The sequence below is a fragment of the Nyctibius grandis genome, chromosome 17, assembly GCF_013368605.1.
Source record: "Nyctibius grandis isolate bNycGra1 chromosome 17, bNycGra1.pri, whole genome shotgun sequence".
NCBI classification, from domain to species: domain Eukaryota; kingdom Metazoa; phylum Chordata; class Aves; order Nyctibiiformes; family Nyctibiidae; genus Nyctibius; species Nyctibius grandis.
In genome coordinates, this window is record NC_090674.1 from 1721261 (window position 1) to 1747788 (window position 26528).

A 26528-nucleotide genomic window follows, 5' to 3' on the forward strand; every position below is an offset into this window, starting at 1 on the left:
GGCGGGCGCGGCGGCGGGCGGCGGCGGCGGTGCCGAGGGCGGGCGCCATGGAGCCGGCGGAGGTGAAGGACCGCATCCTGGAGAACATCTCCCTCTCCGTCAAGAAGGTGGGCGGCGGGGGGCACCGCGGTGGGGCTGGGGTGGCCCGGGGGACACCCCCCCATCTCTGACAGGGGTGTGGGGCTGGGGACCCCCCCCTCTGCGGGGGCTGTGGGGCTGGGGTGGCCCTGGGGGCCGCCTGTGCTGGGGCTGTGGGCCTGGGGTGGCCCTGGAGACACCCCCCATCTCTGACAGGGGTGTGGGGCTGGGGACAGCCCTGGGGACCTCCTGTGCTGGGGCTGTGGGCCGTGGGCCTGGGGTGGTCCTGGAGACACCCCCCATCTCTGACAGGGATGTGGGGCTGGGGACAGCCCTGGGGACCTCCTGTGCTGCAGCTGTGGGCCTGGGGACAGCCCTAGGACACCCCTGGGGGACCCCCTTTTCTGGGGTTGTGGGGCTGGGGACAGCCCTGGGGACCTCCTGTGCTGGGGCTGTGGGGCTGGGGACAGCCGTGGGGACTCCTCTGCCCTGGGGTGTTCCTGGGAACTGCTTCTGGCTGGGGACCACTCCTGGGCCCCCCCCCAGCAGGCACACATCACCAGAGATGTGGGGCTGGGGGACAGTCCCTAGGGACACCCCCACGCCACCTGAAGACAGGGGGCTGGGAACACCCCAGAGACACTGGGGAACTCTTTGGGACAGGAGTGTGGGATCCAGGACACCCTGCCATCCCCTCTGCCAGAGGCAGGGGACACCTTTAGGGATTCCTCTGTGTGGGTTTGAGGAACCTCCGACTCTGCTTGTTGGGATCTGCTGGGGTTCCCCCTTTTCAGAGGGTTTCTTTCTCTTGTGGACAGGACTGGGGGGATACTGGTGGGATCCCTTTTCCTGGGGCTGTTCACTGGGGGGATCTGGATGAGTCCAGCATGAAACCCTCTTTCCAGAGGTCCTCCCTCCAGCCAGGCCCACGCTGTGGGTTGGCTGTGCCCTGGTCTGAGCCCTCAAAATGAGGGCTCTGAAGATGTGTCCCATCATACCTCATCTCTCACCTTGTCCTTCTCCTTCCCCCTTGGCTTATGCTGCTGGTGAGAGTGTTTCTTAAAGCCCATCCCTTTGGTGGGGAGCATCTGCATGCCAGGACGCTGGAGTCTGTTCGGGGTGGTTACAGGAGTGAGTTGTAAGGACGTGCTGGAAGTTTTGAGTTGGGCCATGTGTCCTGCCTGGTCTACATGTGAAAACACAGGCTGTGTTTGAGAAGTGAAGGGAGTCTTGTTTGTTTTCATCCCAAGTTTTGGGGGAAAGGAGGCCGCCTGGGCTCGCTGGTGTTGGGTTTCTGCTGCCTTATGGAACAGGAGTTTTGCTGTGATCTGCAATGTGTCCTGACACAGTGAAAACTTGTCTTGTGAAGACAATCACTAGTGAATTCCCAGCGCTAGTAAGGAATGGATGGCCTGACATCACCTCTGGGATGTAGGATGGATGTGCAAACCTCTCCCAACCTTTCTCTTTTCTTCCTATCTTCTGGTCTCTCACCTTTCTGTCCTCTAAAAATTAAGGATAATCTTTTATCTACCTGGAAATCAGTGGATGCTCTGCCTGCTTGAAGCTCTGTTACAATGCTCCGCAGCGCTCCTGCCTCAGTTTCCCCGTATGTATAAGGGTAATACTACTTTCCACACAGGATTCATTGGACATAATTTATTTGCATTCAGAAAATCCTTGAGGATCCCTGTTGGAAATGCTTTAAAGTCAGCTCGGTGGTTATTTTAATTATTATTGTACTTGAACTCATCAACTACAGCTCTGCCAGCACACCTCTGCCTAGACCTGCCTCAGTCTCTGCCAACTCCTGTCTTGGTCCAACGGTGAAGAGGGATTTGGGGATATTTTCAGTGCTGCCCCTTTTGCTTTGCTGTTCGGTTCAGAGTGAGGAAGCTCAGGGCAACATAGGAACTTAGTGAGACTTCAGGCTGACAGACTTATTTACACCATCCCAGTGAAACCAAACTCAACCCCACGGTGAAAGCCCAGCATGGGCACACCCCTGCTTTTTCCCCCCTGAGATGCAGTTCTCCTTCCTTGGGGTCATCACTCCCCTTCAGCTGTGGAGCCATTAATTTTTCCTGGCGCTTCCTTGTCTGACTTCAACCCTCGAGTCCCTCGTATTTCTCTTTTTCTCTGTGTCAGTGGGAAGAGTAAGGTGGTAGGTTAGGGGAGGAGGTACACCCTTCCCACGCCCTGGCTGCGCGCTGGGAAATCCTGCTCTCCTTCATCCTCCTCTCCCTACCCCTGGGTCCGTCTTGAGTAACTCCTCGGCGCTGGGATTGTGTCACGGAGCGTGGAGGAGTTTTTTCCACGTTATCTCACCTCTGATTTCAAAAGCTTCTTGGCTGTGTAGGTTGCTCGCTGCTTACTTTCGCCGCCGTTGCAGGTTTGAGGGGTAGAGCGGAGGGTTTGGATGTGTTTGCGGTGACGCACGTGCCTCTCCACGCCGCTTTTTGGCCAGGTGATGGTAGGTTTTTTTCTTTTCTCAGCTTCAGACCCAAAGAGCAGGTTGTGGACTCTCAGTAGCCTGTGGGCTGCAAGTCAGATGTTACTTTAGAAGACAGCCAGGACTAAACCCCACCTCGAGACTGGGTAGAACTGGGACAAACCACTGCGGGAGGCTGGTAACGATGTCAGGTTTGGAGTAGCAGCAGCAGCAAAATGCCTTGTTTTCACCGAGTGACCCAGGGAAAACCATCCAGACGCTTGTCACCTTCCCTCTGCCTCAGCTGGGGAAGGCAACGAGCAGCAGCACAGCCCTGGGCAGGGTTTGTGCCACGGAGACCCGTGGTTATGACTTTACCTGCTTGTCACTTCGGTTTCTCCAGGTGCTTCTGAATTTCAGGAGTTGGGGGGGGAGGTCAGAGCACAAGCAGTGAGTAAATTCTGTGCAAATCAACAGCAAAAAAAGTGCTGTAATTCCAAGGGAATCCCTCAAGCCTCGGTGAACAGGACTGGTTCTTATTTTCCTAGAAATATAAGAGGGATGGAGCACAGCTAGAAAAGGGAGGGATGCAAACCTCCTTGCAGAGGGTAATCACAAACCTGTGGGTTTCTCTGTGTGATACCCAAGTGCCAGATCTGGACCGGTCACATACTTCACCCGTATCTCCGAGATCAGCGGTAGCTTTGCCACTGAGTGCAGAGGCGTGCGATCAGAGAGAGGCAGGACAGCTAATTTAGACACCCGATAAATTGTCGCCTGCAGCTGGAGAGATGTCAGGAGGCTGGTGCGCTTGGTGGCTTCAGGAGAGGTTGGGCGAGCTCAGCAGTAGCGAGTTGGGTCCCTGCTTCAATTCCAGCACACGTCCAAGGGAATGGTGAGCGTGGTGTTGATTTCCCACCTACAGCTTGTCCTCTCTGTCCTCCCTGGGAGGTGGAAATTAATTCAGAGAGCAATGCTTTCTGCCCTGGTTATGTGAACAGTGAGAGGTGCCTCCTGATGCCTCCCAGTTGAACTCCTGCCGTGATAAGCATGCTAGAAATGCCAACAGCTTCATATCCATCCTTGGCCAACCATCTCCTGGTAGCTAGAAGCTATCACAGGTGACCTGGTCCATGCTGAAGCTGGTAGTGTAGGTGGTTTGTATTCTCTTGTTGGATTTCCGTGGCCTCCTGGACATTGCAGTGGGTTAAGGAGAGGTTTATTGCTGTCTTGCTTGTGATTACATGGTGAAAATGCAAATGCTCATTAAAGGCAATTCCAGGAGCTCAACGTAAAATCAGAAAAGAGGTCAGAATCCAAGATTTTGGGGCTCTTCTCTGTTTTTCAGGCTTTGCTACTGGCTTTGAAGGACACGCGTTCCCGTGAACTCTAGAGCAGCTGATCCTCGGTGCATTTCAATCAGGTGGAACGATGTCTTTCGCTGATGTTGCAGGAGTTCTTGCCAAAAGCTCTGGCTCTGCTCCGTTTAGGCCTGACTTTGGGAAGGTTTCCACTTCCCCCACGGTGAATTAACGCTGTGCCTTTTCTGCTCCTCTCCAGACCAGATTTTCAGCCCTGTACCATTTTACAGTCTGTGCAGTCACCCACGTTCCCTAAGCTCTGTCTTGCAGCATCTCTGCTTTTTCTGCATCATGACAGAGGGTAGATTTGGGGATGGCTTTAGTGCCCATGTCCTGGGGAGGAGCAGGTAGTGCTGGAGTGGAGCATCCCTCCTCAAATCATGTAGGGAACGTGCTCATCTCCAGCTGGGTGGATTTATTTAGCCCAGCTGCCAGGACACAGAGGTAGCAACTCTGGAGATGTGAAAATAGCCAAATAGCGCCTTTGCCTTCTGCTTCCTGTTGAGGGGCACCTCGCTGGCTCTAAGACCACAGGGGTTTTTGTCTCTGCCAGGGTATTTCCTCTCGCTCATGTTTGCTCCAGGCCACATCCGCTGTTGCTCTGAGGAGCATGCAGCGGGGATCGGCGTCGCTCCCGTTGGCAGTCCTGGCCTGCCCCTTTGCCACGTGTACCAGGGTTGCCAGCCACCAGACCACAAGACCACCAGAAGCCCATGGCTGAAGCTAGCAGCAATCTCATGGAGCTTGTAAGTCAGCCGTGAAGACACAAGGGTCACTCAGGTGCTTTTAAGAAGTCTACGAACGCTTGCAGCTCCGGCATGGCATATTTTGGTGGTCCTTTAAGGGCTTTGCTGCTGTTTGGCGAGCAAACAAAGCCGTTCGTGGTTCTGCTGAGAGCACAGCGGTGTATTTCTTGGGTTACTTGAATATTTCAAGGTTTATCTCGTTTTGAAATTCCTAATGCCGCATCCTGACACGGGTCTGGCGATAATACGAGGTTCGTCGTCTGCGGTTGCAAGGGGGTTGGATCCTGTGGGTACCTAAACTGATGTTGATACCCAGAGGAGGTGTTTCTCAAACCCAGCTCTGGATCTGCTGGTGGACAAGGCTATGACAGCCTTTTGGGGAGAAAAAAATCCCCTTTGTTCTCCTACCACTAAGGCAAAGCATTTCTCTGGGAGAGCAGTTGGTTTAGGAGGATGAATTGCAGCAGTGGGTTTTATACGAGGAGCTGAAGCAACGCCTCTGAGCCTCCCTGCCTCCGGTTGCACAATGCCACCGGCTGTTGGGTGATTTCAGCTTTCCCCACTTCTGATACCCTGATCCAAGAGGAGAAACTGAAATAACCGTGGGCCAGAGGACTTGGTTGATGGGGAGAGATTCAAAGCTGGTGTGAGAGCAGCGCCGTAACCAAGACTTGCAGGCACAGGCAACCCTGCGCTCGCTCATTTTGGTGTGTTCACCATCCAGACTTGTTTCTTCCTTCCCATAAAATCTGTTTTTCCTGTTGTGCCAAGTGTGTGACCTTTCTGTCCGCCTTCAGTGAGCGCAGGGATCCCGTTCCATGGCAGCCAGCTCCGTGCACTCTGCTCGCCGTGACAAAGGAATGGGACGCTCCCTGCGACTTGCAGGGTGTCACCGCTGGAAAAAATCCTGTCCTTGGCTGAGCCACGCACAGGTCCAGCCTCTTGCAAGGTTTGCTGCTCAGAAATAATGAAGGAAAGCCCTGGAAAAGCCTTCAGGCTGTGGGAGCTGACGAGCGTACGTGTCCCAGGAGGTGACAGCCTTGCTGGCACTGCATTGCAAGTGCTTCAGAGCTCTGCGTTTCCAGCCACGGAGCATCTTTGCTGGAGGTTTCAGCTTCACTTGTTTCAGGCTCCTGTCTCTGCACATCACGAGCACGCTCTGTTTCTCTCCAGGCTGCTCCAACGTCACTTGTGGTGCCTTCGACGTGCTGATGCTCTGAGCGTACCGATGTACTTCATCGGGAAAGCCACAAGACCCAGGCAAGGTGTGCTGAGTCTGGGATAGGGAGCTGGGTGCTGAGGCCGGTGCTGGTTTGGAAGCTGCTTGTAAGAAATGTTGAGTCAGATCGTATATGCAACCTCCAAAACATCCTGCTTGAGCTCAAGTTTCAGGGCTTTGTGTTCTACAAGCATGCAAAAGAGAGGATAACCCCCCTGCCTTGAAATTCAGCCTGCTTTTATGGGTGGTATGGAGGACTAGGAGTTTTCCAGGCAGAGTAGTTCAGCCTCCACTTTATCCGTTTGCCATTGAATGTCTGTACTCCTCTGAGCAGGTACGAGAGTGCTGGTTGCTTATTTATGTTCTTATGTGTCTGTCCTGTCCCTTCCCATTGCCTCTTCCCTTGGGATTGAGCTGTAATCACCTGCATGGGACAAGGTCAGTTTCCTGCCACCTTTTTTTGGTGCTCCCTGGAGCTCCAGGCTTTCTCCTGAGGGTGCTCTGCTCTGGCTGCAGCCCCAGACTGAGTGTCAAGACCCAGAGCTGGCTTCTTAATGAGCTTTTTTTTTTTTTTTAATCGCATTGTTAGACAGCTTTGCGCTCACAGGAAACCATATGGTCTTGCTCTTGCTGCAGAGGGTTATTCTGGGTGTGCAGTCTGGTAGGTAACGTGCCACCATCCTTGTCCAGTCGTGCAGCACGGTGGGAAAGCAAGTGCTGGGAGCGGGCTTGGGGAAGGGGTTTGGGTCTGGGGAAGGGTTGGCATCTCCAGCTGCTTGCCTGGATGGCTCATACTGCCCTCAAAGAAAACCATATACTTGATAGCTTGGAGTCCAGCTGCGGTGAGAGGCCTCTTCTCCCAGGCAACCAGCGATAGGACAAGAGGACACAGCCTCAAGCTTTGCCAGGGGAGGTTCAGGTTGGACATCAGGAAGCATTTCTTCTCATCAAGGGTCATTAGCCATTGGAAGGGGCTGCCCAGGGAGGTGGTGGAGTCACCATCTCTGGAGGGGTTTAAGACAAGACTGGCCATGGCACTTAGTGCCCTGGTCTAGTTGCCATGGTGGTGTCAGGGCAATGGTTGGACTCGATGATCCCAGAGGGCTCTTCCAACCTGGTTGATTCTGTGACAGGAGTTGAGGCAGAAAAAAGGCTTTTGCAGTTTCTGTTACGCCTCTCGCCTTGCCCATGCAGCGAGTGCCGTGGTCAGGGAGCCGGAGGAGTGCGAGGGCCGTTTGCTTTTCTTTCGCTGTGTTTGTCCAGCCAGGGAAATACCAAGCAGAACAAGGGAAATGAACTTGGTGTTGGAAAGCTGCTAGTGAAACATCTGCTGGCCAGATCTACGGTGGGGAGATGAAGACTCGGTTGGGTTGTGGCCAGCCGTGAACAGGTCAGGAGAGTGTATTTCAATATTTCAGTAAAATTGTGGAAATACTGGAGAGATTTCAAAGGAGAGCCACAAGAATGATTAGATTTGGAGAATGGACTTTACAGTGTGGCTGCCTGATTGTTTTTTTGGCATCTCTTGCGACACAGGAGCTCTGCAAATAGGCCTGGAGAGCTTCACACTTGCTGAGAATTAAGTGCAATTAGTAGACTATAAAATTGTGCAAGGAATATCCTTTCTCGTGCGTGCCAGAGTGGGGTGTGGTGTATCACTGCAAAAAAAAAAATCATCTCATGATTGATAATCAGCAATTAAATCCACCTTCTTCTCAATGGGGACGAGATGCAACTGGTAGGAGTGCAAACCCCGTGTTCCCTTCTGTATAAACCAGCTCTGTTCCCTTTGGACAAATGCCTTTCTGCTCTGCTTCCTTCTCAAGTGTGTTTAACTCCTCAACCTCGAGTGTTTGGGCTCTGGAGGAGCTTTTGTAACCCGTTTGCCGAAGCGGGTTTTGTCCCACGCTGTCGCAACACCGGTGTCGGGGCTGCGGGGTGGTCTGGGGGAACTGAGATGCCTTCTGCATGCCGACGGCGACTATTTTGGCCACAGGAATGTCTATAAATAGCCCTGGGTCAGGGCTCGAGGTGTTCGCCGTGCCCCACACGAGTCCTCTGGTGCCTTCAACCTTTCCTTCTGCTTGTGGAGCGCAGCGGAGATGAAGGGAAGAGCATCTCCCCAGAAAACCAAGAGATGACCAACGTCGCGTTCGGTTAATGCTTTTTAACCCCATTGCTTGTCTCCTTCCTGATGTTCCCCAGCTCGCTGCCCGGGTATGTCAGGGAGCTGCTTTGTGGATGCTTCATACAGTGTGGTCACCACCTCCCAAACAGGTCTGTCTGCCACACTGTGAGGAGGGAGAGGTCGGTTTCCAATTATTCATTTGTGTTTTACAGCAATTTACAGGAGAGAAATAAACACTCCATGTAAGTGCCATTTTTTCAGGGTCGTGCTGCGTCGCTCCTGCCTGTGCTCCATGATCAGGGTCGGATGCTGGGACCCTCCATGGTCTGTGCCTCTGCCCTAAGGTGTTTGTGGGTGTAATTCCTACAGCTTTTCAGCTAGGTGGATCTTGGAGCAGGCCAGCGGGTACATTTCATCGTGCCTTACATCCATGTGTGCCTTCACCCTCCTTCCCAAGCCGAAAATGCCTCCCCATCGCCTTTTGCAAGTCACCGCCCTCGCCGTAGGGATGACTCCACCCAGGAGATCCCGAGGCTTGTTCTGGCTTGTTTCTTCCCTGGACACGTGGTAGCTGGGCAGGGATTCGCCTGGCTGATCTCTTTTTGGGGCTTGTTGTGCTCCGGCAAGCCGTGCACGTCCTTTGCCAGGGGCTGTAAGCTGTTGGCCGTGTTTATTTTGGAAGAATGCTGGAAACATCACCATCCCTTGACGCAGCAGCATCCGGGGAACGTGGTGGCACATCGTTGTGCCCGCGGGAAGGAGCAAGCCCTCGGTGTGCTTCCCTGTGACCGACAGCTCCTAAACTGCCGTGACTCAGAGCGCCCAAATCCAAATCCAAAACTGCTGAGCGCACGTTTCCCTCTCACGGGGTCCCACGTGCACGGGGCTGGCGTGAGCCCGTGACTCTGAGCAAAGCACAGTCACACCAGCTCATCCTCTGGCTCCTGATGTCGCAGAGGGACAGACTTGAGCCTTTTGGGGTAGGTTTGCTCTGGGCATCGCTATGGGGCTGGGCTTCCAGCAGCCTCCCCAGGAAGAGGGTGCAGTGCCGGAGTAGCTGGTTTGTGCGGAGCAGGAGGCTGTGTGCTCCTTGCAGAGCAGCTGGAAGTAACACCGAGCCTTAATGTAACACAGAACGAGCCCTTCAAAACCTTCACGGGGGGAAGATTTTGCTTTTCTAGGGAAGAGAAATCTGTTTTTCAGACATTCCTTGGTGCTTCTTGATGTTTGGAGATGTTGAGGTGAGACAAGTGCTGTTTGCTCACGGTTTGCATCCTCTGATGATGGGAGCGGGTCAGTCCGTGTAGCCACGGAGAGGTTTGGGAGCTGTGAAGTGGCTGCAGGAAGGACTGTAACAAAGATCTAAGTTATTTTCGGAGAAGGAAGGAGAGAAAAAAAGAGGAAATTCTTCTCTTTGCTCATCTCTTTCGCTGCCCAGGCTTGGAGTCTCTCTGTCACGGGGAGTTCCTCCAGTCGGTGACACAGACAGGCTCCAAGTTCCCTCCAAGATGACCTCCCCGAGCTGTGCGTGCAGAGCTGGCTGGGCAGCTCCTTGGTTTTAGGGGTAAGCTGATGTAGGGCCTGGTTATTTTTGTTTTCCCCTCGCTGTCTCCCACAGCTGCATTTCCTCAAGCCAGCACAGAGCCTGCAGAAACACCCAGGAGAGAAACCCTCCTCCAAAGGTACCCCCAGCTCTCTGCAGAGGCAACAGCCTGCTTGGGACAAGCCGGGAATTTCTGCCTTCAAATCCTGGCTCATGTCCCCATGTGGCAGGGGCTTTGCTGCCTGCCTCAGTTTCTCCAAACTGGGATATTTTAGTGAGCTCCAGACAGCTCTTGGAGAGCAACCTCCGTGGCTCCATCTATCCATTGCCTGAGGGATATGACTCTAAATTACGGCTTTGTTTCTTCCTCTAGTGTCCTTGCTGCAGCTTAACATGTTGGCTGCAGGTAGCTCCTGAAATAGTTCTTGAATAGTGGGATTTTTAGGGCATTCTTCTCCCTGCTTGGGTCTGGGCTGCCTGTTAATAGCCTAAATCTTCTGGCTCAGCTCCCTCCCAAAAATGGGTAAGAGCTGCTGAGCTGAAATGCTTCAGGTCTCACCTGGGTGCCGCGAAAAAGCGTGTGCATCGCCAGAGCACCCACAAACGAAACGTTATTGCGTATTTCCTTGCCCAGGGGATTTACCTTCTGTGCTAGGTGGGACAGGGACAGGCTGAACTGCGCCGTGCGATCGGATGAGGGAATTTGGCCGTGGTTCTCTGGGCTCAGCAGTTCTTCCCCATGTAAGGGCTGGGACCGGCTCCGTGCAGGAACATGCCTGGCTCTCCCCTCTTACCTAAGAGCTCCAGAGAGAGTCATGATCTTTAAGCCAGGAGGGTGTTGGAGCTAGATATATTGATATTTTTTTAAAGCAGTGTCAGGAACAGTTCCCCAGGGGTCATGAGGTGTTCTCTGTCCCCTTGATAACTTTTACATCGAGACTGGATGATTTTTCTGAAGGAGCTTCTCTGGCTCTAGTAATAATTCAGGGGGAGAAGCCAGTTTATGGGGACAGGTCAGACCCCACAAACACAACAACCATCCAGTTCTTGTTTTTTAAATCTACCATCTAACTGGTGAGGTTTGGTGAAGACATATCGGGTCACCAAAATAATGTACGTACGGGTGATGCGTCGTCGTGGCTCAGCTGAACTGTGCTCGCTTGTCGCCAGCCAGAGCAAACAGACGTGGTGTCTAGAGCTGAGATTACGTCCTGGGTGAGCAATCTCCCTGCCGGAACGCCAAGTGTGCGCGAGACGGGGACCTAAATAGATCTGTAAGCTCTAGGGGCGGGAGGAGGCCAGTGGGTCAGCTGGGGAGGGATCTAGGATTTGGCTGTAAGGGGATTTCTAGGATCTCTAGCAGGTTTTGCAGAAGCAGAAAAGTGATTTACGCCGTGTCGAGGGCTGTTGTCAGCAGAGCACGGGGCCAGCGCCGAGTTCAGAGCCAGATTTGCAGCTGCCAACGGGTTAACCGAGGGTGAGTCAAGCTGTCCTGGTTTTTGAGAGAGCAGCAACTACATGACGTGATGTGTCGTAGCGATGTAACCTCGCCTCAGCAGAGGCAAACGACTCGGCATTAATTGAGCTGCCTCGTCCCATATGCCCACACCTCTGTATCTGTGCTGCCCTCCGCACCCTCTGAGGCCCCGCTGCTGTTCGGCCAGGCAATCCGGACCATACCCAGCATCGCGGCGGTTGCTCGAGCTGCCTGTAACAAGAAGACCTCTGTCTTGTCCCGAGATGCTGAAACCACGCTGAGATTTCGCACAGGTTTAGCCCAGAGCGCGCATGCTGCAAGAGTGAGGCCACTGGCCTCGGAGAGTCTTTTATACCTGGAAGCAACGTCTCTTCCCAACCAGGGTTTCCCATGGCAAGACCCTGAGACCGAGGAGGGGACTTGTCCATGGCAGAGACAGAAACAGAGCCCAGAGCCTTGATTTATTTCTGTTCTGAGCAGCTTTGCAGTGGCTGCACCGCTGCGGAGGAACCACCAAAACCCCGCTGTGGTGTCAGCTGTAAAGGAGGAGGCTGCGTGTCCCAGCCCTCCTGCTCAGCAAACAAGGAACTTGGTTGTGCCGCCGCAGCCACGCTGCTGGCATGTCTCTGAAACGTGGATGAATCTTTGTGGGTGAGGCTCTCCCTGTGAGTTACTGCCTTTAGGGTACCCTTAAAACCAGTTGCTACACCCCGTAAGTAACCTGCATCGAGGTTTAGCAAGCTGAGAGGTGAAAAAAAGCTATTTAATACTGGCTGTGAGTGTGTTGGCATCTCCATCTGCCTCCTCAGTGGGCTGTAGAAGGGTGTTTCAGCCACCCCATCTCCTTTTACAGCTGCAGAGCTACTTTGCTGCCTGTGAAGACGAGACGCCAGCCATCAGAAACCACGACAAGGTCCTGCAGCGGCTCTGCGAACATCTGGACCATGCTCTGCTCTATGGGTAAGCGTGGAGCCCACCCCTGGGCTGCTGGGCTGCTTTTCTTCAGGCTTTGCCTAGCGTGTAGCCTCAGCATGGGGAAGCCAGCTGGGCAGTAACTGGGATGGAGATAACAAAGCCCTTGCTTAACCTTCCTCTGGACTTCTTCCAGCCTGCAAGATCTTTCCTCGGGCTACTGGGTGCTGGTCGTTCACTTCACCCGCCGAGAAGCCGTCAAACAGATCGAAGTGCTTCAACACGTGGCCACCAACTTGGGACGCAGTGAGTATTCGCAGGCGCTGCCCCGGCTCTGAGGGCAAACCTCGGTTTGGGGACATCTGGCAAGAGGCCTGGGCGGGTTGTGCTGGCCACGTGCTCGAGGGCTGGAGCTGCAGGCAGATCAAGGGAGGCAGCTCCCCGCTGAGGCTGGCTTGCCTTGGCCAAGGAGGTGGGAGTCCTGGTGTGATGGCTCTAAAAATAATTGCGTCGTGTCTCAGGATCGGGTGTTGGGTCAAAGACATAGCCCTGCTTCTGCTGCCCTGAAACCAAAGCAGTCTGCTGCCTTGTGCTCTGGGGAAGGGTTTCTCTCGGATGGGAGGCATCGCCTCTGTCGCCCCAGGACATCTCACTGTAGCTGTTGTTCGCCCAACGCTGCTTCTCCCCTGCTGCGAGTTGTCTGTAGCAGATGTTTGGGACCATCGAGGCCGCTTTTGACGCAGGACGGTGCCCAGAGACCTCCTCTCTGCCTGATTATCCCAACACCCTTCATCTCCCAAGCCCCGTACCGGTGAGAGCGGAGCTGAGCGCAGACTCCACCATCACCAGAATTTGTGTAACACCTCAAATTGCACCTCTGCTGATTTAGAGCGATTCTCCCTCCCTCTCTCCCGTCTTCTAATCCCCGCTGGAAATGCCAGCGGGGCTCCCATCTCACTGGAGAGACACAGTTGTGTGTCTGCCTCTAACCAGCTACCACACAGTCTTGTATTCCCACTCCGAATCACGAATCTGCCCCTTCATCTCCCGCTGACGTTTTTCCCCACTGATTTCCCAACGCTCAGTTGCTCTCCTGAAATGATACAAATGCGAATGGACAATCTGACGTGTTTTAACTGATTCCTGTTTATTTCCAGGCTTGCTTCCTTCCCAGCCCTTTCCCCACAGATAAATCTCTCTGCTGCTTTCTTTTCAGGCCGGGCATGGCTGTACCTAGCCCTCAACGAAAACTCCTTGGAGAGCTATTTGAGGCTGTTCCAGGAGAACCTAAGCCTGCTGCACAAGTACTATGTCAAGTGAGTATCCCAGCTCCTTCTCGTTTGGGCACTGGTTTCAGTGGGGAACAAGCAGTTGATCAGGGTTTGATCTTTCCTTGTGGGTTTTGGAGAGGTTTTGCGTGATTAATTGAAAGGTCCCAGATATGTATCCACTGTCCTATACAAGAGGGCTTGCATGGATCTCTCCTAGTTAATGCTTTTACTCCCAGGCCCAGATGTAGCCTTTATATTCTGCCACGTTTTCCAAGAAGCTGCTGAGCTCTTGTCCAGGGACCCAACTCCAGTAGACACTTGGAAATCTGTCTGTAGCTTGGTTCGAGCACAGCACATAGTGGTGGCCCGCCTGCTCTGAGCCACATATATCTGCCCTTAAGCTCTGCTATTGCTCTTAGGAAGAGGAAAACAGGCTCACAGCTCTGAGACCATTTATACAGCAGCTCAGAGACACTCCACCAAGAAAACAGAAGGGTGCTTGTAGCTATTTCTTCTCTTTCCCACATCTCTAAAGCTCTTCTGTTTTACCCATGCTGCAGGAACGCCCTGGTTTGCAGTCACGATCATCTGACCTTGTTCTTAACGCTGGTGTCCGGGCTGGAGTTCATCCGCTTTGACTTGGATCTGGTGAGTGTTTTATCTGTTTCTTTTGGCTCCGGGAGAGCGGGTGTGTGTGGAGCAGGGGGAGTCCTGGGTGTCCCAGGTCCCACTGCTTGGTCCAGGGGGTACCTTCTTGTTGGTCTTCAGCTGAAAACATGAAGCTGCCACTTTTAGGAAAGGCTGTAGGTTGAGATCTGTGGAGATCGAGCAACGGGATCTATTTCTATTGCTCAGTTACTCCTCGGCACGGTTCAGAAGAGGAACAAGGCAGGTGTGGGGAAGCCAGCTGCGGGGCAGATTGGTGGGGATAAAGGAGTTTTCCTCTGCAAGTGCAGTATGAAGTGCTGGCATCCCTCCAGGTAAACACAAAGCCACTGCCTAACCCTTGGTGTCACAGTGGGGCCACTGAAAGGCAGCAGCAATGGACAGTCAGAGGACATTCAAGGACAGCCCCATCGTTTCGACTGCGCTAATAACTGCGTGCAGTGACTCAGAGCCCGACTCACCCCACGCTCTCTTCTCCGCAGGATGCTCCTTACCTGGATCTGGCCCCGTACATGCCAGATTACTACAAACCTCAATACCTGCTGGACTTTGAGGACCGCCTGCCCAGCTCCGTGCACGGCTCTGATAGCCTGTCCCTCAACTCCTTCAACTCGGTCACCTCCACCAACCTGGAGTGGGACGACAGTGCCATCGCTCCATCCAGTGAAGGTCAGTGCGGTCAGGGCTGCCTGCTCCCACATCCCCTTCGGCCGAGCTGCTGGACCGGACGAGACGCCAAATGAGGTAGCAAATGATGGGCTGGAAGAGAACAAAGCGAGTAACCCAGCAGTTAGGCTGTGAGTCTCTCCTGTCTTGCTTCAGGAGGTGCTGGGATTTAAGGACAGCCCCTTTGCCTTGGACCAGGAGAGAAGGACTTACTGTGCAAGTCACCTCAGGCCACATTTCCATCCTGGGGTATGTGTTTTAGCAAGAACTGGAGAAATCTCCCCATGGAGTGAAGGCCATCCCTGTATCTGAACGTGGCTTCCAGTTCAGAGCAGGTACACAGGGCTGCAGAGGACCTTTTTTAACTGCTTATCTTGCAGTCCAGACACCCAAATATGCTGGAGGTGGTGGGGAGTAGTTTCCAAAGTCTTTTCTTCCATGTCTGCAGTCTGAGGGAAAGCCACCAGTGGTCTCAGAGGTGATGGTTTTCCCTCTTTATGCATCTTAAACTGAGCAGCCTGATAAGTCATCGTACTTACTCCCTTGTCCCTGTCAGAGAGGGCTGGGGGATGTTCCTGACGAGCCGAGAAGACATGTGCCTCGTGCCTGCACCTTAACCCGCTCCAGGCTGGAGCAGGAGCTTTTATGCTGCATGTAGCACATTCAAGTGAAGGAACAGCTCTGCTGCTGCTGTTCTTAATACAAAATACATCGGCCCTGTGCCTTTTTTGACGTCAGTTTGAACAAAGCGAGGTCAGGGGGCTCTGGAGTAGATGGGGTGATGTGTGCCCTTAGTTGGATGCAGTGAATTCAGGACTGAGTCTGCATACAGATGGGCTCCCTGTGAGACAAGGGTCTGCCAGTTGCCTTTTATGTGCGAGATAGAAACTGCAGGCATTGAGGGTGCTGAGAAGGAGCATCCTGGGAAGCGAGATGAGGATGTGGGGATGGGCGTTAGCATCGTTTTAGCAGAGGGCTTTGAAGCACGGTGCTGTTTTGGGCTCACCCACGACATCTGCGCTCGTGCTGGATGTGGGGATGGGCGTTAGCATCGTTTTAGCAGAGGGCTTTGAAGCACGGTGCTGTTTCGGGCTCACCCACGTCATCTGCGCTCGTGCTGGACGTGTGAAAGGGTTTGCTTTCGGGGACTCACATGTGCCAAACCTCCAGCATCCAGGTAAGTTGGAGACGGCACGAGGAGCCTAGCAGCAAAAGTCCCAGCAGGAAGCTCCTCTGTCCCCAGAGGTTTGGCATGAGCAGCCGTTGCGGTGCATGCTGCACCCCTGGGCTGGTGTTCCAGTTCCTCCCTCAGCAGGGCATATCCTGGTGCCTGCACATCTCCTGCCTGTCCCTATTGACTGGGCAAGGGGTGTCACTTGGGTTTGGCTACGCTCTCCAGCCCGTCTGGTGGATGGAAGCTTAATGCTCAAGAGAAGAAGGGTTTGGAGTAGAGAGCCAGGACATTCTGGCTCTCGATTTTGGGTTTGGCATCGTCACAAGCTATTCCAGGTGTCCAGGCAGCAGTTGTGATCTGTGTCTCAGTTTCCCCATGTGTAGAGGGGTTTGGTGCTGATGTAGAAGTGCCACCCCTGTTGCAGGACCAGGCCGGTGGAGGTTCAGAGCCCAGGAGGGCAGGCATTGCTGCTGTTCCTCTGGCGTGGAGGAATTGAACTTCGATAACTATTTCACTGCTCGTCATTTCAACAGGAGCATCTCGCTGCCCCGGGAGTGTAGGTGGAACTGGGGATTTTAGGATCAGAGGCCAAGTTTTTCCCTTTACTCAGACCCCTGACTTGCCAAATGTGAGTCAAACATCACAGTGCCTATGGGAGGTAAGTGTGAGGTGGGGAAACTGAGGCACAGAATGATTAAATCTCTGATCAAGTACATGCCATGAACCCTTATTCTGTTTTAGCTTTCCAACAGCTCACATAAGGGGGCCTTCATCCTCCGCTGGTCCCGTTGTAGCTCCCACAACACAAACATCAGCAGGAACAACCCTTAGTGCAGCTGGTTTCCATTTGCATCCATATTCCCTAACTGTGTTCTCATGCATTTCAGATACCAGTGGAAGATTGTTTTGTTCCTCCCCATCTCCCTTCCCAAATCCCCTTCACGCTCTCCCCTGTCCCCCCCTCTCCCTCCCCACTACTTGTATTTCTAATCCTGAGTTTTATCCCTCGTTTTTGTAGATTATGATTTTGGAGATGTCTTTCCCGCAATGCAGGCCATGCCCAGCAGAGACTGGGAAGGTGGGACATTACTCATCTGTTACAGCATTTTGGTTTTCTCTCTGCGTTGCTGCCACCTGAAGCTTGCTGCATGCTCCCCCATTCATTTCTTTTAACGAGCAACCACCACATCTTGATGGAATTTCGGTAGAGGCAGAAAGGCCTTTTGCAGGGATTCATTTGGGAGGTTTTGTTTTCCTTGGCCCCTGCTGTCCTGTATGAAAACATCTCTCTTGAAGCCACAACATCCAGCACATCGCTGTGCTCAGTTTGGGTTATTACACTCCTTTTAAATTTTATTTTACCACTTTAAAAACCAATTTGTCAGCTATGTCTGGCCTTCACGGCCAAGAGCACGTGCCCATTTTAGAGAAACTTCTTCTCCTTCCTCCACGTGCAGTCCCTGCGTGTATCCTTTGCATATCACGTGTGTAGAAGACCTCTCTGCTTTACCTCAGAGGAAAATACACCCCAGCTCTGTCCTTTGCAGCTAAAAGCTGGATGGAGCCTTGGGTCTGAGTTGCCTTGGTTGGTACCACTTGAATATTTGGGGAAATTCTGCCTGAATTCCATGTGGATGGCTCTAACACGCTCCCTCTCATCTTCTTTCTTACCCCACGCGCCAAGATACTGACAGAGATGGTTTGACGTGTCCCTGAATCTAGAGGGTACGAACCCCGTTTCCAAACCCAACACCCAACTGCTGGGTTCAGGCTGGGAGAAGCCAAGGGCTGCTCTGGTTTTCAGAGGCATCCACAGCTCCTGTGTGCAGGTCCCAGTCATGGTGTGATCCAAACCTCAGCCCTAGAGAGGTTTCCATCGTAACCCCCCCACCAGGTTAGCTTTACTGACGCATTCCTTGGCGTTTATACGCAGAGCGAAAGGTTCAGAAGAGTTGGGGCAGTTCCCTGTTTTCAGCAAATACATTTTTTGGGGTAAAATTATCTATTTTGGACAAAGATTGTTTTGTCTCAACAGAACCAGCGGGGTTTAGGCAAAAGGAGTGACATTCGTTCTGGTGATGCAGGCTAAAAGCTTGGGGCTGAAATAGCTGTTAAACGTTTTCTTTTCCCTTTAATGTAGACATGAAAAATGACCTCGATGGGGTTCACACCCTCCACGCCGCGGGGCAGGCGGTTCAGCAGGAACAAAGCTGCAGTTTGAAATCGGCCGTCACAAAGCTGCCTTTATTAGATTTTTTTTTTTTTTAATAAGAGGTTTCATTTTTCCTACGCAAAACCTCCGCCCCCGAATCAGTCTGCCAGGGCTGGGCTTTCCTTCAGAAGGGATCTCCCTGCCTAGCGAGAGGTTTCTAGCTGGCTTTGGAGAGGAAGGGTGCTGGAGAGGAGAAGGGTGTGGGTAACCTCCCTTTAACTGTGACTTTGTGGACGGATAACTCCAAGCATGACTCCTGGAGTCCTTCTCCACTGCTTCTTTTCCCCCTGAAGACTAACAAGCTGGTCGTGCTCTGCCCTGTCCGTGCAGCCTGCTGTCCCCAGACCCCGGTGAATGCTGTGTCCCCTCCCCACCACCCTTCCAGTCTCGTGCAAGCGGAGGAGAGCAGCCAGCTCCGTAAGCATCGCTGCTCCACGGGCTGGCTCCCTTTCTGCCCTCGTAGCCGAGCGAGCATCTTCCTAAGCCCCAGTCGCAGGGAAGAAGCAGCAGAGTGGGGCAGCAGCCTCGTTAGCTCGTTGTCATCTCGCTGAGGAGCACCGTGGTCACCAAGTCCCCTCACGTTCCTTCCCAAGGACGCTACCTCTACGTCTTAATCCAGCTGCTGGCTCCTGGGTGACCAAGCTGTTATTTCCAGGCGTTGTCTAAATTGCAGAGCGATGCTGGGCCATGGGCTGGCCTCTGTCCCTCCTCGCAGCGATCTGTGCAGCCAAGCTGCTCTGCCAGTGCCCGGGCTGGCATCACTGCGAGCAGTACGGTGACCACGTAGTGCCCCGAGCCCCCCAGCGCGCAGCTTGGCTTGATTTGCCTTGATCCAGGTGCCCGAGCTGACGTTAATCCCGCTCTTCCCTTCTTGTCTTTGCAGATGGAGACCTCACGGACACGCTCAGCTGCCCGCGCTCCACCGCCTCGGAGGCGAACGGCAGCAAGGGCTCCGTGAAGAGCCCAACGCAGCGCTACAACCCCTTCAACGAGGAGAAAGCCGACGTGCTGTCCTCCACCGAGACCACGCCAGTGCACACAGCTTCCCAGGAGAAGGCAGAAGCCACCCCTGAAGGGACGGACCAGTCCGAGAGCTGCACGGAGCTGGAGGTCATCAGGTAGGGACAGAGCTGCCCAGCCTGGAAACGTGCCCTTGAGTGTCATCTGTCACCAGAGGTTGATGATGTGCCACCCCTTCTAGCCCAACAGAGACAGCATCTGTGGTGTAGCCGTTACACAATCATGAGAAAGTGGTTTTATACCTCCAGACACCAACTGATGCTCTGGAGGTGTCAGGAGAGCTGGTCTCTTGGGTCTGCAGAGCTACGGGCTGGCTCGACAGAAACGCCTTTGCCTGACAGTCTGTGTCAGAGAGCTCGGAGGAAGCCATCAGCTTTTATTTGGAGCTTTCTCCAGCTGGTGGCAGGTTTGCAGCAGCTCTGGGTCTCGGATCTTCTCTCCTGTCCTTCCTCTCGTTTGTCAGTGAGCTGTGGCTAAACCTGTTGAGGGAGATGCCTCCGCAGACCTGCTGGCCTGTGTTTGACTCCTTGCTGAGGAGATCCCCAGGGGTCCCTCGGAGCCCTTAAACCCAGACGAACTGCTCAAGGCTCCGTCTGCTCACACCCAGGGATGGAGGCACCCCAAAACCAGCGCAGCAGGCTTGTGCTTTGTTCCCGTGCCCTGTTTTTCCTGGGAGGAGCAGAGGAGCTGGGTTACGGCGCACCCCGCTCTCCGGCAGACACACGGGGAGGGGAACGCCGCGCTCGCTTCCCAAACAGGAGTGACCTGGCAGCGGTTTGGGTGCCGTGGGAGGCCTGAACACATCCACAGCCGCCATCCCGGTGTGCCGTTCGGCTGCAGCGGGCTCCAACCTGCATCTCCCTCTTCTGGCAGCCAGGGCCACGGCATTCCCACGTCCTCTTGAAACCTCCCTTCCCAGCATCTCGGGGATTTCTCCCACATCACTTTAGCTCCGCATCCATTTGTGATCTCCTTTGTGGCCAAAGGAAACCCAAGACGCTGCATCCAGCAGCTGATGCCTCTTTTCTTTTTTGGATGGGTAGGAAACGGTGTCCGTACCCTGCTTTTCTGGTGAGGGCTGGCACCGAGACGGGGGCTCTCTACGTGGCTGCCCGTTGTGTGATGTTCTCGATATAAGGATTTCTCTGCAATAGGGAAAATTGCAAAGGAAGGTTGTTGGGAAAGGGTGGGGCCCCTCTGTAGATTGTGAAATTGTAAGCAGGCGAAGACAAGTGACTGGTCTCTCACCGTGCAGGTTAGCCAAGAAGAAGAAAACGGGCAAGAAGAAGAAAGCGAAGCCTGAGGAGCCGGTGAACACCCCTGTGCCCAGAGTGCCTGAGAGCCAGCAGGCCAGCGGAGACAGCGGCGTGAACGGGCTGAGCGACAGAGAAGACCCGCAGAGAGACGATGGTCCCGCTGCCGTGGCTGGTGAGCCAAGCCCGGGCGGGCAGGAGGAGGGTGGCAAGCGCTCTGCCCTCGGCCAGCTGGCTTTACGCATCCCTGAGATGAAGGACACGTCCATGGAGAGCGTGGGGCAGCCGCTGAGCAAGGTGATGGACAAGCTCAACGGGCAGCTGGACCCCGGCGGCTGGAACGCCCCCCTCGAGCCCCCCGGGCGGTCCTTTCGGACTGGCACGCCAGGGGAGACCCCAGATGGATCGTCCTCTGGCGACTTTAGCGAGGGGATTTCAGCCCCCATGGACTTCTACCGGTTTACCGTCGAGAGTCCAAACGCTGCTGCACCAGGTGGTGGCCACCATGACGCTCCAGGGCCTGGCCAACCGCCACATGTTTCTGGTAGCCCTGAGGCTCCTGAAGAAGAAGAAAGCGGAGAGGGAGAAGCAGTTGGGGCAGTAGAGGAGTCTGGAAGGATGAGTGGTGAACCCCAAACCAGCCACGCAGAAACCACCAACCCCCAGGCTCTCCACGAGCCGAAGAAGGAGCAGCCCAGCCCTTCCCCAAGCAGCGCTGAGGACTCTGGCGTGGAGGAAGGGCAGGGCAGCCCTTCTGAGCTGACCCATCCCTCTGAGTTCAGGTGAGGCTGGGTTTGCTCAGCCCGGAGAGTATCTTCTGAAGGCTCAACCTGGCACTTTTCCCTTTCTCCTTGGTTTGGGGGGCAAAGCCCAGCCTCTTTCAGGATGAAGACGATGCACAAAGTCAGGAGGAGAAGGTCTTGGGAGGCCAACCGGCGCCCAAGTCATGGACAAGTTCAATAAGGAAGGGGATTGCCCTTCCTGCACCCACCCAGCCCCACGTCTATGTCCATCCTCTACTGTCTCTCTCCACAGGGTAGACAACAACCATCTCCTCCTGCTGATGATCCACGTCTTTCGGGAGAACGAGGAACAGTTGTTCAGGGTAAGGCGGTTGTGATCAATCCCCCGCGAAGGACTGGCTCTGTGTCTACATCGGCCGCAGGCTGAGGGCTCTTCTCTCTCCACACAGATGATCCGAATGAGCACCGGGCACATGGAGGGGAACCTGCAGCTGATCTACGTCCTGCTCACGGATTGCTACGTGTACCTGATCCGGAAAGGTAACCCATCCCGGTAGCCTCTGTGCTCACCCGCGGGGAGGGAGGCTTGCCTGAGCCATGGCTTGTCCATAAATCAGGGCACCGTAGCTCACTACCTTCACTGCCGCCTCCTGCCACTTCCTTTGTGTCCCCTGGCGCGGTGGCAGTCTCAGTAGGGAGCTCAGGTTGCCCCATGGCTCTGTGCTGCCTGGGACACAGCTCGGTTTGCGGGTCCGTCGGTGCTGCTGCACGGCGGCCTGGATCTGGGCACCGCTGGGCTCCTTTGCCGCCCGTTCACGTGGCTCTTTGTGTCTGTGCCAGGGGCAGCGGAGAAGCCGTACATGGTGGAGGAGGCCGTTTCCTACAATGAGCTGGACTACATTTCGGTGAGCGCAGCCTCGGTGGGGTCAGCCCTCTTGGGGGGAGCAGGAGGTGAGCAGGGGGGGTCACTCCTCACCTCTCTGGCCGCAGGGGTGTCGGGACCATCACGGTGGGGGGTTTCTCTGGGGTGCTGTGACCACAGGGAGAGTTTTGGTCAGTGAGACTGGGAGAGTTAGAAGTGATCCCCCCTCAAATGCCACCTCTGCGGGCGCCCAGCTTGCTCGTACCTTCACATGGGCAGCAGAGCGGCCGCTGACCTTCTCCCGCAGGGCCAGAAGCCAGGTTCAGCCCTCACCTGGCTTCCCTTAACCGGTCGTGTGTGGCACAGGTTGGGCTGGACCAGCAGACGGTGACTCTGGTGTGCACCAACCGGAGGAAGCAGTTCCTGCTCGACACCGCGGACGTGGCTCTCACCGAGTAAGCAGGGACGGGGCGGCGAACCGTGGCGCTTACCTCCGGGAGAGCGGGACCTCTGGGCGGCACCTTGGACTCCCGGCGTCACCTGGGGAATGCAAGAGACTCTGATGACAGCCCTTCATGACAAAGCCTGCCACCAGTGAGGGTTTGGGGTTTGGTTTGATGCCACCAGCTAAACCCTGCAGGCAGCTGGGAACGCCTTGAGCGTGGATGAGCCCAAAGTATCTTCACTGGATGCACACATCAGTCACCCTGTCCCTCAGGGCAACAGCCTCGGGGCGCTGGGCGACGCAGCCTACGTGTCCTTTGTGTCACTTGGGATGAGGAAGGACAAGGTCTTGAGTTCCGAGGCACATCCCCAGGTCTCTCTGTGTTGTTAGCTCAGGGAGGTGACCTTGTTAGGGCCCGGATGATCATACTGGGATCTGTGTTGGGATGGGTGTCCATCTCCCAGTCCCACCCGGCTCTTTCCTGGAGCTCAGACGTTGCAACCCCCATCGCCTTTGGTCTCTGGGTTGATTTTGAGACCCTTTGTCTGGAAGACCAGAGGCCCGCGTTGAAGGGAAGCCCCTTCGGCATCAGAGCACGTGAAGGAGATGAGGGTCTGTTTGCTCTGGCCTTATCAGAGATCTCTCTCCCCCCTCTCAGATTCTTCCTGGTCTCCTTGAAGTCAGCCATGATCAAAGGGTGCCGGGAGCCCCCGTACCCCAGTATCCTCACGGACGCCACCATGGAGAAACTGGCACTTGCCAAGTTTGTGGCCCAGGAGTCCAAGTGCGAGGTGAGTTTGGGTTATCGCAGCCATCGCTACGTGTGGCAGAGACTCGGGGACACTCCCTCCCGTTGACTCCTCTGCCTGGTTCTCACAGGCCTGCGACGTGGTTGTGCGTTTCTACGGCCTCGTTCACTGGGAAGACCCCATGGACGAGGCGCTGGGACCCACCAGCAACAGCTACGCATCCGCCGAAAACGCAGTCACCAAGGACGGCATCTTGCACTACAAGGCGGGGACCTCCTACCTGGGCAAGGAGCAGTGGAAGACCTGCTTTGTGGTGCTCAGGTGCGCCGTGGGTCGGGACTGGGGTCAGGCAGGGCTCGTTGGAGAAGGCACTGGGATCTATTTGCTGCCCAGGAGCTGCTTGGGAGGTGGAGAGGACCCATCTTGTCACCTCGGGAGGCTAAAGCCACCAGTTGTGGCTGCTCAGAAGCATGAACTCAACCCCACGGGGCTGCGTGGGTGGAGGGCAGGGCAGGAGTGGCTGCGGGACCGACGGCAGAGGGTGTTTGTGCAAGTTGCTGGAGCTGAGCTGCCTCCAGTTACCACCTCTCTCATCTTCCCAAACGGCAGCAACGGGATCTTGTACCAGTACCCGGACCGCACGGACGTCACCCCTCTGCTCTCCATCAACATGGGGTATGTGGCACCCAGACTCGGCGGGGATCTGGGGATCAGGAGCTCTTCGGGGTGCTCAGGGAGGTGTTTCGGGGCAGATCGTGATCTACTCCGTGCCGCAGGACTCCCTGCTTGCCCCTGGCTGGGTGCAGGTGCCCGTTTGCTTTGGCTCCGGTGTGTGTGGCTGGAGATGGGCTTGTTTCCTCCTGGTTTTTGCACGCCAAGCCCACCCTCTGACGGGGAATTGGCCTCGGAAGGGCTGACGTACCCCTCCAAGAGCCACACTGGGCGTCCTCCACAAACCCACCGTGCTCTACCACGACGTGCAGAGACCGAGACCGTCCTTGGAGCAGCCACAGGGGATGTCACAGATGGGCAACGAGCGCTTGGGGGAAAAAGGGGTGACGTGCAGCGCAGGGAGGGCAGGCGGCGGCTGTTCTCAGGCCAGCGCTGGCCGCTCCGTCCCGCTGATCTCCATCCTTCCCCTCTCTCCCAGCGGCGAGCAGTGCGGGGGATGCCGGCGCTCCAACACCACCGACCGGCCCCACTCCTTCCAGGTGATCCTGACAGACCGGCCCTCCCTGGAGCTGAGCGCCGAGAACGAGGAGGACATGGCGGACTGGATGCAGTACTTCTGCCAGGCTGTCTCCAAAGGGGTGAGCTGGGGACAGGCCCCCAAACGTGGGGGCATCAACCCCCTCCTGCGCCCAGAGCCCCCTTTGGGGAGCGGGGATGTCTGGCAGGGATGGAGTGGGCAGTTTTCTTCCCCACGGGGCACCCCATGGAGATGGGGCTCCTTCATGCCAGATTTTAACCCCACCCCACGCAGGTGATCCCCCAAGGTGTTGCCCCCACGCCTTGTGTCCCCTGTTGCCTGGTGCTGACGGACAAGAAGGCGTTCACGTGCCACGAGGATTGTCAGACGAGCTTCTTCCGCTCGCTGGGCACCGTGGAGCTCACGGACATCACCGCCATCTCCACAGAGGCTGGCAAGGAGTACTGTATCTTGGTGAGCACGGTGCTTTGGGGATGGACAGCCCAGGGCTGGGCACGGACCACGGTGGTAACGCCTGGCCTCTCTCTTGGTGTTTAGGAGTTTGCTCAGGACCGCAAGCAGTTCCTGCCCCCCTGGGTCCTCTATTTTAGTTGCACTACAGAACTGGAGAGGTTCCTCTCGGCGCTGAACGCCACGTGGAGGAACATCTACCAGGTGAGCGTGCGAGGCTGCGTCGCACCCTTCCTCCGGCGAGGAAGGGCAGAGGGGGCCAGCACCCGCCGAGGAAGCCGTGGGTGAATTTTTTCCAGCACGGTTGACCCCAGCTTTCCCACAAAGGGCAGGAGAGCCACGGAGCTCCTCCGTGTCCCTATAACCACAGGGTGTGGGATTCAGAGCTTGAGCATCCAGGGCTGGTGAGGGGAGTGGGGAGGAACCTGGGTCAGTCCCTCACCCCTGTTTATGACACGGGTGACTTTCTCCTCTGTTGTTGAGGTGGTTTTACACCAAGGAGGAGAAGCGGCTGTTGTTCGTTCCCTTCCTGACTGCCCCACGCCTGTGTTTCAGATCGATCTCCTGCACAAGGCCATTCTGGACGCTGCCATCAAGAAGAAATGCGAAGACGCCCAGAGCCTCATCGACAGCGCCTGGCAGCGCAGCGACAGCCTCTGCCGCGGGCGAGCGGAGCGGGACCCCTGGTGCTAACCCCAGCCGGGGGGAAGGACACCTGACAGGGGCCCATTTTCAGAGAGCGGGGCCTGTATCTGGCTGCCCCGCAGCCAACTGGCACCCCAAACCCTCCTGCCGTCGCTCGGTCCCCACCAGGAGTGTGCCTCCCTCCTGCCGTCGCTCGGTCCCCACCAGGAGCGTGCCTGCAGGCATGGACCCTGCACCCCGTCCCCTCCACCGAGTTGGGGACATCTGGCGCATTTTGGGGAGCAACCGGACACTTCACCACGCTGGAGGCGAGGCCGAGCTCGCCCTCCTCCTCATCCAGCTGCCACGGGGCAAAATAATTTGCCTTTCACGGAATAGTATCCCAGTAGTAGCGAGGGCGAGGGTGGGAGCGGGGTGGGCTGGGGCTGAGCATCCCCCCATCGCGGTGGGGAGCGGGACTGAGGACGTGTTCATTTTAGAACAGGGTCGGGGCGTGGAGACAGCGAGAGGGGAGCCCTAAATCGCTACCGTGCATGTTTTGTCCTCGCTAATACAATCACTGAGCACGGCACCGCTTCGCCTCCGCCTGCTCCTGGCGTCTCCCAGCGCAGGGAGATCTCACCCGGAGCCTCCAGACATCACGAAACCACTTCCCAGCCTGGCAATGAGAGTAAGGAAGAAGGATCGGGGCCAAAAAATGTGGCCTTGAATATCCCGGCGTGTTTTTAGGAGCTCTGAGAAACCAGTTTGAGGTTTGGACACTGGCCCCGTGCGCCGGGGCAGAGAAGAGATCGAATCCGATGTTCTTCAGGTGTCCTAAGGGACGTTGTCACATGGCTGCCACCAAACGTGTCCCCATCTCAGCTCACTGCATCCCAGGCCGGCAAGGACCTGTCGCCACTTGCCCTCCACCGTGAAGCCCTTTGGGGCACAGCCCCAGCTTTTAAATAATAATAATAATCTGGAGCCCTTCTCATGTAATATACATTCACAGGGCCTTTTTCTGGGAGGACACGTACGTGACTGAATGTATATGTATATACATCTGCTTCCCGTTCCCCCACCCCAATAAATATTCATGGGTAACTCAGATTTGGCCTTACAATGTGTGTCTGGATGAAATTCCCGTGCCAGGGGCTGCTCTTCCTCCTCCCCACCGTGGTGTTGGAGCCTTGAGGGTGCTTTGGGGCAGGAGGAGGAGAGATTTCGGCTGGAGAGAAGGGGGAAGACGTGCACCCCGGCTCCTCGCTGAACCCCAGCGGCATTA

At 55.5% G+C, this 26528-nt stretch overlaps 1 protein-coding gene across 1 annotated transcript; it reads left to right on the forward strand.

Moving 5' to 3' along the window:
• PLEKHM2 (pleckstrin homology and RUN domain containing M2) lies at window positions 1-26353 on the forward strand. Its single transcript, XM_068414556.1, has 20 exons — window positions 1-107; window positions 11837-11943; window positions 12092-12201; window positions 13112-13211; window positions 13727-13814; window positions 14315-14501; window positions 16691-16750; window positions 18768-19002; window positions 20160-20939; window positions 21193-21262; window positions 21350-21440; window positions 21741-21805; window positions 22129-22217; window positions 22866-22998; window positions 23087-23277; window positions 23566-23631; window positions 24107-24266; window positions 24440-24619; window positions 24704-24820; window positions 25172-26353. Exons 1-20 carry the CDS (start codon window positions 48-50, stop codon window positions 25307-25309), a joined length of 3027 nt encoding a protein of 1008 aa, XP_068270657.1. The 5' UTR covers window positions 1-47; the 3' UTR covers window positions 25310-26353.
• Window positions 26354-26528: the final 175 nt, after the last annotated feature.

Excerpts from the sequence above, each read along its gene's own strand:
- PLEKHM2 (XM_068414556.1), top strand. The coding sequence starts at position 48 with ATGGAGCCGGCGGAGGTGAAGGACCGCATCCTGGAGAACATCTCCCTC. Across the intron at positions 23,632-24,106 it reads CTGCTCTCCATCAACATGGG|CGGCGAGCAGTGCGGGGGAT; the intron begins GTATGTGGCACC and ends CCTCTCTCCCAG. Across the intron at positions 24,620-24,703 it reads GCAAGGAGTACTGTATCTTG|GAGTTTGCTCAGGACCGCAA; the intron begins GTGAGCACGGTG and ends CTTGGTGTTTAG.